This window comes from Rhamphochromis longiceps, linkage group LG13 (genome assembly GCF_057381845.1).
Source record: "Rhamphochromis longiceps isolate RC_006_pf linkage group LG13, R_longiceps_female_GT1.1, whole genome shotgun sequence".
NCBI lineage: Eukaryota > Metazoa > Chordata > Actinopteri > Cichliformes > Cichlidae > Rhamphochromis > Rhamphochromis longiceps.
In genome coordinates, this window is record NC_140569.1 from 39,084,697 (window position 1) to 39,097,596 (window position 12,900).

Here is a 12,900-nt window from a genome sequence, read left to right on the forward strand (position 1 = left end):
GAGAGGAGGAACCATCATGGAAGGACAGGCCCCTGCACGGTATGTACCACCGGCAGATAGAGGAGGTGGCTGATATCCAGAAATCCTACCAGTGGCTGGACAAAGCTGGACTGAAAGACAGCACAGAGGCACTAATCATGGCAGCACAAGAACAAGCTCTGAGCACAAGATCCATAGAGGCTGGGGTCTATCACACCAGGCAAGACCCCAGGTGCAGGCTGTGTAAAGATGCACATAACAGCAGGGTGCAAGATGCTAGCAGGCAAGGCATACATGGAACGCCATAACCAAGTGGCCGGCATAGTGTACAGGAACATCTGTGCCGAGTATAACCTGGAAGTCCCGAGGTCAAAATGGGAGATGCCCCCAAGGGTGGTGGAGAATGACCGAGCTAAGATCCTGTGGGACTTCCAGATACAGACGGACAAAATGATTGAAATATCTATATACAGTGTCCCTCGCTATAATGCGGTTCACCTTTTGCAGCCTTGCTGTCTCACTGATTTTTTTTGTGCAATTTTGCATGCTTTTGTTTTCTTTTACAGCGTATTGTGTTCTGTGTCCTGATTGGCTGTAGACCATTGTCAGTCAGACACCTCCGTGCCGTGTCTCCTGTACAGTACAGAATGCGTTCAGTTTGTCAAATTTACATAAATCTTCAATTGCTAGCACTGTGACTCTGAAACATACAGTATAGCACTGTATGTTTGTAAGTTTTCTCCCCAACAAACACAACAATGTCGACTAAACGTTTTGCACCGTCAAAGGCACCTGCGGTAGCACCCAAAAGGCAGGGAAGTGTCATGGTCCGGGTGAGTACGGGGTTTTTCCACTCCGCTGGGCTCCACCTTCAGGGAGAGACTCCAATCAGCTTCCACACCTGGTTCCAATCAAGTCACCAGTATATAAGACCAGCATTCACAACAGACCTCTGCCAGATCTTCTGCTAATTCACGACCCACCTGGCAGTTGCGCTTCCCAACCTAAACTACTCACATCTCCGCCTGGATGCTGGTTCTGTCATCTGGTTGCTTCCTTTCCATCACTGGACTACACCTGTCTGCCTCCCTGCCAAGTCCCTCACTCCAAGCATATTCTGGATCCTCTCTGGCCACTCCTCACCCAGAACCCCCTGGACACCCCCTCCTCGCATGACACTTTAACCTGCAACGCGTAAGCCCTAACCACCATAGTCTAATCCTTCAGCTGTGATTCACTAGACTGCCACTGACTACTTGTCTCCTCTCATTATAGTGACTGCGTACCTCCATCCAAGCTGCTGCCCCTTTTTCCATTCCCCGGATCCATCCGTGAAATCTAGCACCTAGCCATAGCACTCAGAGTTTCATGTTCATAGTTTGGCCTCACAGTTCTCAGTTCATAGCTTCCACAGTTCATAGCATTCATAGTTTCCTGCTTTGTAAGTTCACTAGGCACTGTAAATAAAGCACTGTGTTCACGCCCGTTTTGCCTCCCTCTGTGTCTGCATTTGAGTCCACACCCACAGCCTGGCCCTCTCGGCCGTAACAGGAAGATGCTAACCATCACACAAAAATTTGGACTTCCTGACATGCAAAAGAAAGGTAAAAGTTAGCGTATTTTTTGGATTATAAGGCGCATTAAGCGAAACAAAACAGCCAGATTAGTCAAACTTTACTCAACTCATTCTTCTTGCTTCCTCTACTTCCGTACAATTGATTCATTAATGTTGAATTTTCTGGCAGCTGCTCTATTCCCATGTCCTGGACCTGAAAACAGGGTTTGATCTTTGGTTTGATCCTATAATACTGGACTTATTTTTCTACGAAGGTTTGAACTTTGAGAGTTTAAACAAGAGAGAAAAATGTGAAAATGTTCATGCCTGTCTGAGAAAAGTGTATAAAGTGTGTAGTGAGGGGTTTTACAGCCTTAAAACATCTATATTAATTGTAAAATATAAAGTTGGCTACTTTGCGGATTTCACAGATTGCAGGTTATTCTCAGAATGTAACTCCCGCGATAAACGAGGGACCGCTGTATATCTATATCAATAAAAAAAATTCCCCTTGGGGTGCCTGAAGCCAAAAAGCTGACTCAAAGCGCTCCAAGGTCACGACCTGTGAAACCCATTACAGCATGGTGTAGAACAGATGTAGTTGTGTCCTCACCTCCCAAAGGAAACCAAATTGTCATCCAGAAACAAACCTACACACACAAATCCATTTAAAAGATTAAAAATTGTCAGGATGTGTGCTGTGGCAGTCAGGATGACCCAAACACAGGACTCGTACACAGCATGGAAACTTAAAGCAGCAGCTTTATTGCTGGGAAGACTTTCTATAAAAGTAAACTCACAAAAAAACTAACCAAAGCCACAAATATGAAAACGAAAAACTAGATATAAGACAGACTAACTGGAAAACAAACCAGGAACTGAGAACCTGAACTTAGCCAGGATCACAAAGGGCAAAACTCAGCACAGTGAGGGTACAACACGATGAAGGGCAAAGGAAAACACATGGCTTAAATGCACAGGCAAGACAAGAGAGGATGGGGATCAGGTGGGAATACAGCTGGGACAAATCAGACATACAGAGACAAAGCAGAATACACTGACATAAGGCATGGACTATCAAAATAAAACAGGAAGCGTGACATCATGTAGAGGCAGAGGTGGTGACAGAGTCTGGAACAGAGGAAATACAAAAGCACCGGGAAAACATGGGGCCAGAGACTAACCACAGATAAACAGTAAGTAAACAAAACATCAACATCAGTAATCAAAGAATATCATTCCAGAAGTTGAAACACAAACAGTGGGTCGCAGACCCAGTACCATGACAAAAATCACCCACAATATCAGTAGTAATTTAATAAGTTCACTTTATTTTCTATAAAACTTCCATCCATCCAATCACTTCTGCTTATCCTTTTTTAGGGTCGCAGGGGGGCGCTGGAGCCTATCTCAGCTGTCATAGGGCGAGAGGCGGGGTACACCCCGGACAGGTCGCCAGTCTGGGCTAAGACACAAGTGGCTGTCTCCCAATTCAGGGTCTGCAGCCTTAAAGTACGCAGCCTCAACGATCCTCAAGGGCCGCGTACTCAAAGACCACTAAGGCCGGAAGTGCGAGGCTTGTGAAATGGGACGGTCTAGCCTCCGTCACGCTGCCCAGGTTGCCGGGCAACCATGATACTACCAGCTGGAAACTTTTCAGCATTATTTGAGACAATCTTTTGTTCATTTGTTTGTTTCTACATGAGCTTTGATCATTCTCTGTGAGATGAAGCTCAGCTATTGAACGGCGTATATTTTAAAGTAAAGGCTTTAAAACCAAGTTAGTACAAACGTCACTGATGTCACATAACTTTGCCGACATGTGGGCAACAGGAATGTTTTATTGTTCTTCGTTATTAAACATTCGCACATAAATAAGTGACATAATATTCAGTACTTAAAGTTTACTCTTCGGGCGCCCCTCGTCTGCCGTTTTTTTTCGGCAAAATTATCCACACCCACCGCCGCGCTATGCATTCTGGGATATATTGGGCCACGAAGTCTACACCGCCACATCCTTAAAATTCAGGGAAATGAAGGACGCATTTCAGGGCCGCATGTCGAGCAGCCTTCGAATTGGGACAGCCTTCGGCGCGCCGCTGTGACGTAATCGGCCTTAAAATGCGGCCTTTAAGGCTGCAGACCCTGAGTTGGGATACAGCCAGAGACAGACAACCATTCTCACTCACATTCACTCCTATGGGCAATTTAGATTGATCAATTAACCTAATCCCCACTAACTGCAAGTCTTTGGACTGTGGGAGAAAACTGGAGTACCCGGTGAGAAGCCACGCAAACATGGGGAGAACATGCAAACTCCACACAAAAGACCCCGGCCTGAAGGTGGAATTGAATCAGGACCTGCTTGCTGTGTGGCAACAGTGCTCACCACCGTGCCACCGTGCTGCCCTGGTTTAAAAACATTATTTCACATCATTTATTGTAGCTCACACAACATTCAGAGACTTTATGGCCACAGATTGTATAGAGAAAATTAATATTAGGACAGCATATTAATCGTGATTTCAAAGGCTGTAGGTTGCAGCCATTGCTTTAGCAATGTGTATAAATGTAACAGGACTGGTTTTAACCATTGTAACAGTCTGAGCTTCTTCAAGCTTTATTTGAGCACATTAGCTTACTAAAAACAGAAGCTAGCTAGTACTACTGGTATGTCACATTTTCACAAGGTAAGACTGGGGCTACATGGCTACGTGGAGGGATACTAGCATTAGCTGTGTTACTACATTACTTTCAGCCAAATCATGAGGGGTTCAGGTTTTCTTTTCCCTGCATTTTCCCTTCACATCATTCATATATTTGTGTTGGACATTTTCAGAGAGTGAATACCGAGGCTAACTGTCCACAAACACTTCTTTAAAAAGTCTCCTTAACAGTGAAAAGCTGTCAGTGGCACAGAAAAACCCAGCCAGCATGCCTGTGAGCAACCAATGAGAGACCTCTTTACATGCATGCCTAATTTGCATTGCTTTTTCTCCAAGGACAAAAAAGCCATAGAAATGGAAAAGCTAATCCAATAGCTAATCTAGTAATTATTACAGCTAACGGGAAAAATGAAACTTAAAAGGTGAGTGGAATAAACATTTCAAAACTAATTGGATTTTTCAATTCATTTACTTATTTCTCTTTTTAATTTGCATTTTTTTAAAGTCTCAATTTGAACATTTTTTAAAATGAGGTTTTGATTCTTTCTTTTTCTTTCTATAAATCATATTTAGTATTAACTACATTAAGTATTTGTTGTTGGATTATTTTGGAAATATTTATTCATATTTATGTTTTTCATTTCCCTTTAACATATAAACAACGATGGATGTTATGCATGTCTAAATAAACAAAAGACATGAAAACAGTTCTAAATGAATTTACTAATGCAGGTTATTTCACGAGTCATCATTAAATCAGGCAATGCTTCATTTCTGTGTGCTGGCGCTCCTGATCCTCGACGCACATCAGCAATATGGACACGTTAGTTAAAACTAAAAGGAAGGAAGGCTGGAGTAAGGAAGGAAAGGAGACAAGGACGCCGCCAAATGGTAGCGGGTCGCGTCCTGCTGTATTCCTTCGACTCCGTTCATCTCTATTCACAGTAAATAGAAGCATGGAGGCTTTGACTCTCGGGAGCTAACAGCGAGCAGCGGGGGGTAAAAACGCTGCCGCATGCGCTCTCGCCTCGACTAAAACACACAGGAAGGAAGCGTGATAGTGGTGAGGCTTTGGCCAGTTGGATTGAACTCATTTTAAGTGAAAGCAAGGTGTGCTGGTGGCGACAGGAGCGGGACAGCCCGCCGTGCAGAGCATGAAGCGGACGGCTGTGGTGGCCAGGCACAATGGCCTCGTCTCTCCGTTGGGGAACAACAACTCTGGAGCTTCTAGCATCGTCTCGCCACCCCATCCGAGAGCTACCAGTATCCCCGCTTCTGCCGACACCGATGCGGGCGGTGGGATGGACGGCCTGCTGGATTTCTCCAAAGGCCCCACCGTTAAAACGGAGCTAGTGTGCAAATGGATTGACCGAACTTCTTCAAGACAGAGGCTTGGGCGGACGGCGACATCCGTCTGCGATCAAACTTTCAGCTCCATGCACGAGCTCGTGGACCACGTCACCACCGAGCATGTAGCTGCGGGGCTGGAAAGCCTCAGTCACGTCTGTATGTGGGACGAGTGTATGCGCGGCGGGAAGGCGTTCAAAGCCAAATACAAACTCATTAACCACATTCGCGTGCACACCGGGGAGAAGCCGTTTTCATGCGCATTTCCCAATTGCGGCAAGATGTTCGCACGCTCGGAAAACCTCAAGATCCACACGCGCACGCACACTGGTAAGGGTTCGTGATTGTGTGACTGCTACGAGAGCGCAGATACTGTCATTGCGCTCGCTCAGTCCGTGCCATCCGTCAACACAAGCTTCCTGTCAGGGACCGAGAACACAGCATAATACACAGCGCTCTCCCCTGCTAGGAATCCCCTCCATGTTTACTTGGGCTTAGTTCGGTGTAGATTCACATTAGACTTGAGTGCTCCCTTGTTTCCTCGAGCAGCCACGGTTCTAAACTGCAGCAGAGGAGTCAAGCAAGGTGACAGGCATCAGCACAGGTCAGCACTGAGCTTTAGTTTAGTCCTCAGGACGTGTATGAGCGGTAAACCCGTCCTTGGGCAATGACTATACATCAGTTATTAATCATCAATAACAACAGCGCTTGCTGCGTTTAGGATCTTGAAATCAATAAGCCAGTAAAAGTATAAAAGTCACCAGCTAAACTAGAAACAACCACACAATGCAGAAAACGAGTGCGATGCTGTACCGACATCACGGGCAGGGTAGCGCAGGGCGCTGATTGAAACTGGCTGCATGTGTGACAGATGCTCTGAAACTGCATCCAATAAAAACTGGTACTTACTGGGTGCACCCCCCCCCCCCCCCCCCCCCCCAACAAGCTCTCACACACCTTCATTCATTCATTCTATAGACAAGTGCCACGTCTAACATTCATGCATGCACTCACAATCTAATGGATCAACTTACTCCAGGATGCTTGGACATGCAGGCTGAAGGGGCTGGGGCTCAAGCCACCAGCTCTCTGATTGGTAGAAAAGCTGCTTCTGATGTGAGTCACAGAGGCTCCAGCTAAGTGGTCTGCAGCCGTATAAGTAGCTGAGTGGTCCCACATACATGCAGGTCCATTTTCTGACCATGTCTCTTAAAGATGCTTTATTACCACAACACTGAGTTTATGTTACTGATATAGACTTTTTCTAGGAAGGCCTGTGATGGCATGATGTCACGGTAGAGGCTCTGTACATAGACTGTACATAAAAGATGGACACAGATTCCAGTGAAGCCCGTGTTGGTGTAGCTATAGTGGTGAGGCGAAAAAAGATCAGCACATCGCTTCAAAAACAGGTCTGCCACTGCATTCATCTTTAATACAGTCGATGCTTTTATGTGTGCTTCCAGTTTCCCCAAGACATCACTCCCATTCCCGTTAAAGACAGCATGAAAGCATTAGTACAACTGTGTTTTCAAAAGGAATACAAAACATGCAAATGTTAAAATTTAGCATGTCGTTATCTCTTCTGCTGATAATCATTCATCGTTTTACATTAAGCTAAATCATCCAGTCTTATGTGAAAACAGGGTTTTTTATTAGCTGGTGCTTCCTCGCTGACCCCACTGTGTTTTCTCTTTATCCCAGAAGAAGGTAAAAACCCTGGTGTGTGTCTGTCCTCCCATATGGAAAAGATAAATATAAATCTTATAAAGTTTGTATCTGCCTTGTGTGAAACGTGTATGAAAAGCATACAAGAGTGAAAACAGATATGAGATCCCTTGAAAATTATAGAAATGAAACTTGTATGTTTTGGACACTTCCTAAAACAATATATGAAAGTAATGAGAAAGTGGCCACTTTCATGAGTAAATCATATAAGCTTTATAAGTATATTGTCTTTTTCTTTTCCATATGGGCTCTCACAAGCTGCAGCGTGTCTGCATGGAAGCAGTGAGAGCCTGACCTACACAGCTCTTCTGTCCATTTGGTGCTGCATTAATCAATGTGGTTCCTGACTGTTGATCTAAAACTGCAGCAGATTTTTTGGTTTAAATTTCCTTCTATTTATTACATTTACTGGAGATATTACATTTAAAAACAAAGGGAAGGAATCATGCAGCATCCATAACTTCCCTCCACCATGCTTGACAGAGGATATCAAGCACCATTTGTTCTGCACTCACAGATTTGCTTCTTTTGTAACCAATCGCCTTCTTGTTGGTGATGACTTTCTTCTTCAAAGCTTTCAGTCACCATTCAAGAGCTGCTGTTTTGCTAATTTCTCAATGGATCAACCTTCATTTCTTAAAAAGCAACATCACTCTGCTGAGGTTTGGAAGCTGTTCCCTGACTGGGATGTATGCCTAAAAGCTAAAGGATCACTTCTTCAGCAGCATCATATTTGTTAAACCTGCTTTAACTGTGTGCTCAGTGATGGTTGCTGAACATCGGTCACTGCGTTCCAACTTTGATATGAGTTTTGATTATTTAACCTCCTAAGACCCGAGCTCTTCCACGGCAGCATTTTTAATTTCTCTTTGATATTTGGGCTGATTGGGACCTGATGAATGTAAAAACAAAGAATTACCAGATTTTTTTTTAACCTTATTTTTGTTTTTAAGAAAAATGAGGGCCACACATGAGGATATTCGTTTAACATTTTGATAGAACAGTAGCAGCATAATGTCCTCGTAAGTGGATATCAGGCCCTTGTAGAGCAAAATTGAGTGTTTTGGTCTAAATAACCCAAAATGTGATGTCCACATATGTGGACGCAGGTCCTAGGAGGTTAAAATACGATTCCATTAAATATTTACTGTTCTTTAGAAACAAGTGTCCTTTTTTGGAATAACAATGCTATTTCTCAGCATCACTCCTTTGAACGTGTCCAGTTGAATGTTGGTTTTTCAGGTCCATTCCCTTTGCAAGGCTGATAATTGTGCGTGTGATGTTTGTTTTTCAGGTGAGAAGCCATTCCAGTGTGAGTTTTGCGAGCGGCGCTTTGCCAACAGCAGCGACCGAAAGAAGCACTCGCAGGTCCACACAGCCTCAAAGCCCTACGACTGCAAGGCAGTAGGATGCACCAAGTCTTACACCCACCCCAGCTCCCTGCGCAAACACATGAAGGTTCACATAAAGTCATCACCTACCTCTGAAACCCAGGACCTGTACAATGCCATCCCTCTTCAACTCCAGCAACCTCATCCGGCTGTCCTCGAGCCCCTTGACCTTAAAATGAACCACCTCTCTCCATCACTTACTGACAGAAACACTCATTTTTCTCTGCTGTCCAATCACGAATTGGACCTCCGTTCAGCCAGCGAAGTGGACCATAAGCTGCTGCTACGGAGTTCGTCTCCGGTAGCGATGCCTCTGGATCTCTCTCTTTCAGGCCTGAAGAGCCAGCTGAGCCAGCAGCAGCAGAGCGGCAGGACCCCACGGCGGAGCCAGCGCTCAGTCAACCCAGCCTTACCTCAGTTGTCTAACATTAAGGAGTGGTATGTCTGTACCAGGACTACAGCACCACACTTTCCTCTCCTTCACCCAGACCACATCAAATCAGAACCTAGTGATGACGAGGAGTACGTCACGTAAAGTTGAGGGACTGGTGAAATTTGACTCGCAGAACAGATCTCATATCGTCAGATCCAGGTCGGGCCAGAACAAGCAGCTGCATGGTTCCACATCGGTGGCCCTCGGAGAAGGTCAAAGGGACTGTGTCACATTAAAAATGTGTGGATCAACAGAAACGGCTCAAATGGTGTCCGAAAGGACGGGAGGAACTCCTGATTATGAAACAAAATGTTTTACTGCAAGTTATCAGTCATGGCTAGCTAACCTGAACTAAGATAAGGAGTTAACTTTGTGCAAGTGGATCAGCGAATATTAAAGAGATTTGTGTACATGACGACCTCTAGAGACACGGATCAATGACCAATTCAAGGGCTCCACTTAGGTGAAGCAATTTTAGGGGCCAAGTTGATGGAAAGAGGTTAATGTTTCCTTGATGTCACAGCACCAATGTACACAAGGTAACACGGCAGGACCAAACCAGCAGGTACACAGGGGAGTACTTTATAGTCTCTGTATGCTTCGAGCAGACTGGTTTGTACAACTTTAAAAGGTTGATCTGGAACAGCTGATTCTGCTGTCAGGCCGCCACCTCTGTGGAAGCATACAGAGGTCTTTAGTAACAAACAGAAGTCTGGAAGTATTTGTGAGTTTAATCCAACGTAGCAGAAGTCAGTGAAACTATACTCACGTCCTTGTTTGTACTGAATCTCGGTTGGATTATGAGTGAGTTAATCTCTTGTGTTTGTTTACACTTCATTTCCAGCACCTCAAGCTTTCAAAAATCTCATGTCCTACACACAATGTGCATCAATAAATCAAGAAAAGAAGTAGAAGTGTGCATGATTTTTGAAACTGCTTAAAAAAGTAACTGTTTTAAAGTGCACTCTTCATATGTGGCTCAGATTCATGATCCACCCACCAGAAAAGTTCAGAGACCTGCAGCAGGTGGAACTGTCCACCAACCATAACCACAGTGGTTCCTCCTAAAAGGTTGTAATTTAATTTTGCCATGAACACATTGCAAAAGTCTATCTAAACATGATAATTCACCAAGTATTCACACTTACCATGTCAAAGCTTACCCCAGGCAGACAGAGAGCTGGCTGTATTGACTGTATCAGGGGTTTCCTGCATTGGAAGTCTCCATGTTCTTGTGTCTTGATACTCTGACAGAGAGAGTAAGGTAGGTGGCTCCCCTGTACAGACTGACTCAGTGATGTGAAAGGTAGACCTGAAAGTGCGATCCAGCCTGTGGCAGTAAGATTATGTGGAGGGTGCACTCATCCACTGCCAGGATGTTTCACAGCAGCGCAGCATGCTTTTGGGCTAATCTGGGTGAAAAGAAGCTAAAATGAAAGCTGTCTATATTTTGACCAGCAGCTGGTTCAGAATTTAAAATTTGATACATTCTTGTAACATTAGCTACAGGCAACACCAATCAAATACATCGTCATGCCCTTGGGTAAGTTACTAAAGCACGTTGCCAGATAAATGCTTTCTGACACTGCTCGAGTGAACTCAATGCTATTTCATTAGGCATACCTGCTGAATTGCTTGTTAATGCAAAGATCAAATTAGCCATTCACACAGCAGAACAATGCTTTTACACATGTAGTCAAGATAACAGTGAACTTCGAAGTGAGCATCAGAATTGGGACGAGGTGTTGCTGTTACCAGGTGGACTGCTCTGGGACTGTCACAGACAAACCTCTGTAGTGTTAACAGAGAATGACCTCAGAAAGAGAAAGCATCCGCTGAGTGACTCTGCTAGAAAATAATGGTCAGACTGCTTAGAGTTGGAAGGTAAGTCCATTAACCAGACTGGAAAAACGTTGCCTGGTCTGATGAGCCGTGGCTTCTGCTGCAACGTTCAGATGGCAGTTTGATGTAATGTCACAGCGTGAATTAACCCTGCCTTGTATCTGCAGCTCTGGACGTGGGTGGTGGTGGCGGTGTATTGGTGTCTTGACACCCTTAATGCTATTCTTTAAAAACCAGAGCCAGACTGTGAGTTTGAGTCCAACACTGCATGTCACAAAGCTCACATAATCTCAAATTGGTTTCTAGAACGTGGCGAGGAGTTCTCTGTACTCTGATGGCCTCCAGAGTCTCCAGAGCTCAGACCAACAAAGCACCGTTGGGATGTGGTTGAAACGGGGGATGAATTCAGCCAAGAAATCTGCAGCAACTGTGTGGGTCCCTTTAACTTCAAAGGCTAAAGGATGTAATTAAAGAAGTGTCTGGGTGTGAGTGTGTCTGCAACCGACATGTGATGTGTTAATATCAGCTAGGATAGCACCCTGAGGCCCTCAGAAACCTAATGGCAAACAAAGGGACAGCATTTTCAGTAAGCGTGTTTAGTCGTGTTTATATACCAATGAAAATTTTGTTCCAAGCATTTTAAGTTACTTTTGGGTTGGGGTGTGCTATCTTCACAGCTCTGGTGAGTGGTGCTCTTGGACTCTTGTGCAAAGCAAACATTTCTGCACCTAGATTAAACCCAGGAGGCTCTCCAGCCAAGAAAGAATTCAGCATGTGTAAGTTATTAGGCTCATCCGAGGGCTGACTGCAGCTCTGGAAGGTTTGAATCACGACTCCTGCACTGGGCATGTGCAGTGCTGTGCCCCCTTCCTCATTTCTTAGTTGTTGTTTTTTTGCATATCTACAAACACATTGCTCACATGCTTCCAGTCATCAACTAAACTTTAATGTTGGACAAAGATAACCTGAGTAAATACAAAAAGGAGTTTTTAAATTTGATTTCTTAAGAGAAAAGAGTTATCCAAATCTACCTGAAACATTTTTGGTCACTTTAAATATCTATCTTATATTTGCTGCAATTGCTGCTGCCCCGTTGGCCTGGCCGCTCTTAATGTTTAATGTCAATCAGAGTTCATAATCAAAGAACATATTAAAGTGTCTTTGCTATAAACTGATTGGCACTTCTACCTTATGGCACAAATGTTCTTTCTGGCTTGGCATGATTCAGTATTTACTATTTAAGTACCGGAAATCACTTTTTGGCATCACACTGGCCTCCTGCGGCTGTGCGCTCTGCACGCTACGTCATGACGTTGTGGATGATCGGCAACATGGCGGCGCACAGTGTTCCTTCGACGTTAAAGAGGCTTCTGTTCGCTGTAAAGGTGAGCTGACCGCCAGGGTCTGTGCTTTCACTCAGAGGACCTCCACAAACAGCTAACGCACAGTCCGCAGAGTCTGTGACGGAACAGCCGCTGGAAACAAACTTGGAGTTTCCATTACGAGGGGCTGTACCACACTGTTAGAGGTTTCAAAGTATTTTGCGCTGAAACTTGACATGTTGGCGCTGCTGTGTCGCGTATCTTGTGCAGCAGAGTAGACACTGAGTCTTGCGGGTATGGGCTCAAATGTGGTCATAAATATTTTGTACTTGTAAATCAGTTTTGTATGTGTAAACAGAGTGTGTGTGTGTGTGTGCGCGCGCGTAAGTAAAAAGATTTGTGCATGGACTTAGCCAAAAAAAAAAACTGCAAGTGACAAGTACGAATTTTGACCCTATTTCTCTTGCTTTCATCTGATTGGTCAATGTCATGTCAATCACAAATGTAACAATCCAATCAGAGAACAGATGGTTGAACTGCAGGTCCTTGAAGGGTGATACAGTTTGAAGCTGGAGGATCTCTATATAAATATCCGATAGCAGCTAGGTCCCCTAACTTTCAGCAGCTGTTGAAAGGA

General features: G+C 44.5%; 2 protein-coding genes across 2 annotated transcripts in view; both read left to right on the forward strand.

The window, feature by feature from the left end:
- Nucleotides 1-5,129: 5,129 nt before the first annotated feature.
- zic2b (zic family member 2 (odd-paired homolog, Drosophila) b) lies at nt 5,130-10,013 on the forward strand. The gene is made up of 2 exons (XM_085427204.1): nt 5,130-5,877; nt 8,570-10,013. The coding sequence occupies exons 1-2, from the start codon at nt 5,355-5,357 to the stop codon at nt 9,199-9,201; spliced, it is 1,155 nt and encodes a 384-aa protein (XP_085283330.1). The 5' UTR covers nt 5,130-5,354; the 3' UTR covers nt 9,202-10,013.
- A 2,202-nt stretch (nt 10,014-12,215) lies between these two features.
- The window catches only part of pcca (propionyl-CoA carboxylase subunit alpha), a 37,724-nt gene continuing 37,039 nt past the window's right edge, over nt 12,216-12,900 (forward strand). Inside the window, exon 1 of the mRNA XM_085427211.1 lies at nt 12,216-12,326. Coding sequence (XP_085283337.1) covers nt 12,249-12,326 — 78 coding nt within the window. The 5' untranslated portion in view covers nt 12,216-12,248. The remainder of the gene's footprint in view (nt 12,327-12,900) is intronic.

Coding starts and splice junctions, on each gene's coding strand:
- zic2b (XM_085427204.1), top strand. CDS start 5,355: ATGAAGCGGACGGCTGTGGTGGCCAGGCACAATGGCCTCGTCTCTCCG. Junction 5,878..8,569: donor CCACACGCGCACGCACACTG/GTAAGGGTTCGT, acceptor TTTGTTTTTCAG/GTGAGAAGCCATTCCAGTGT.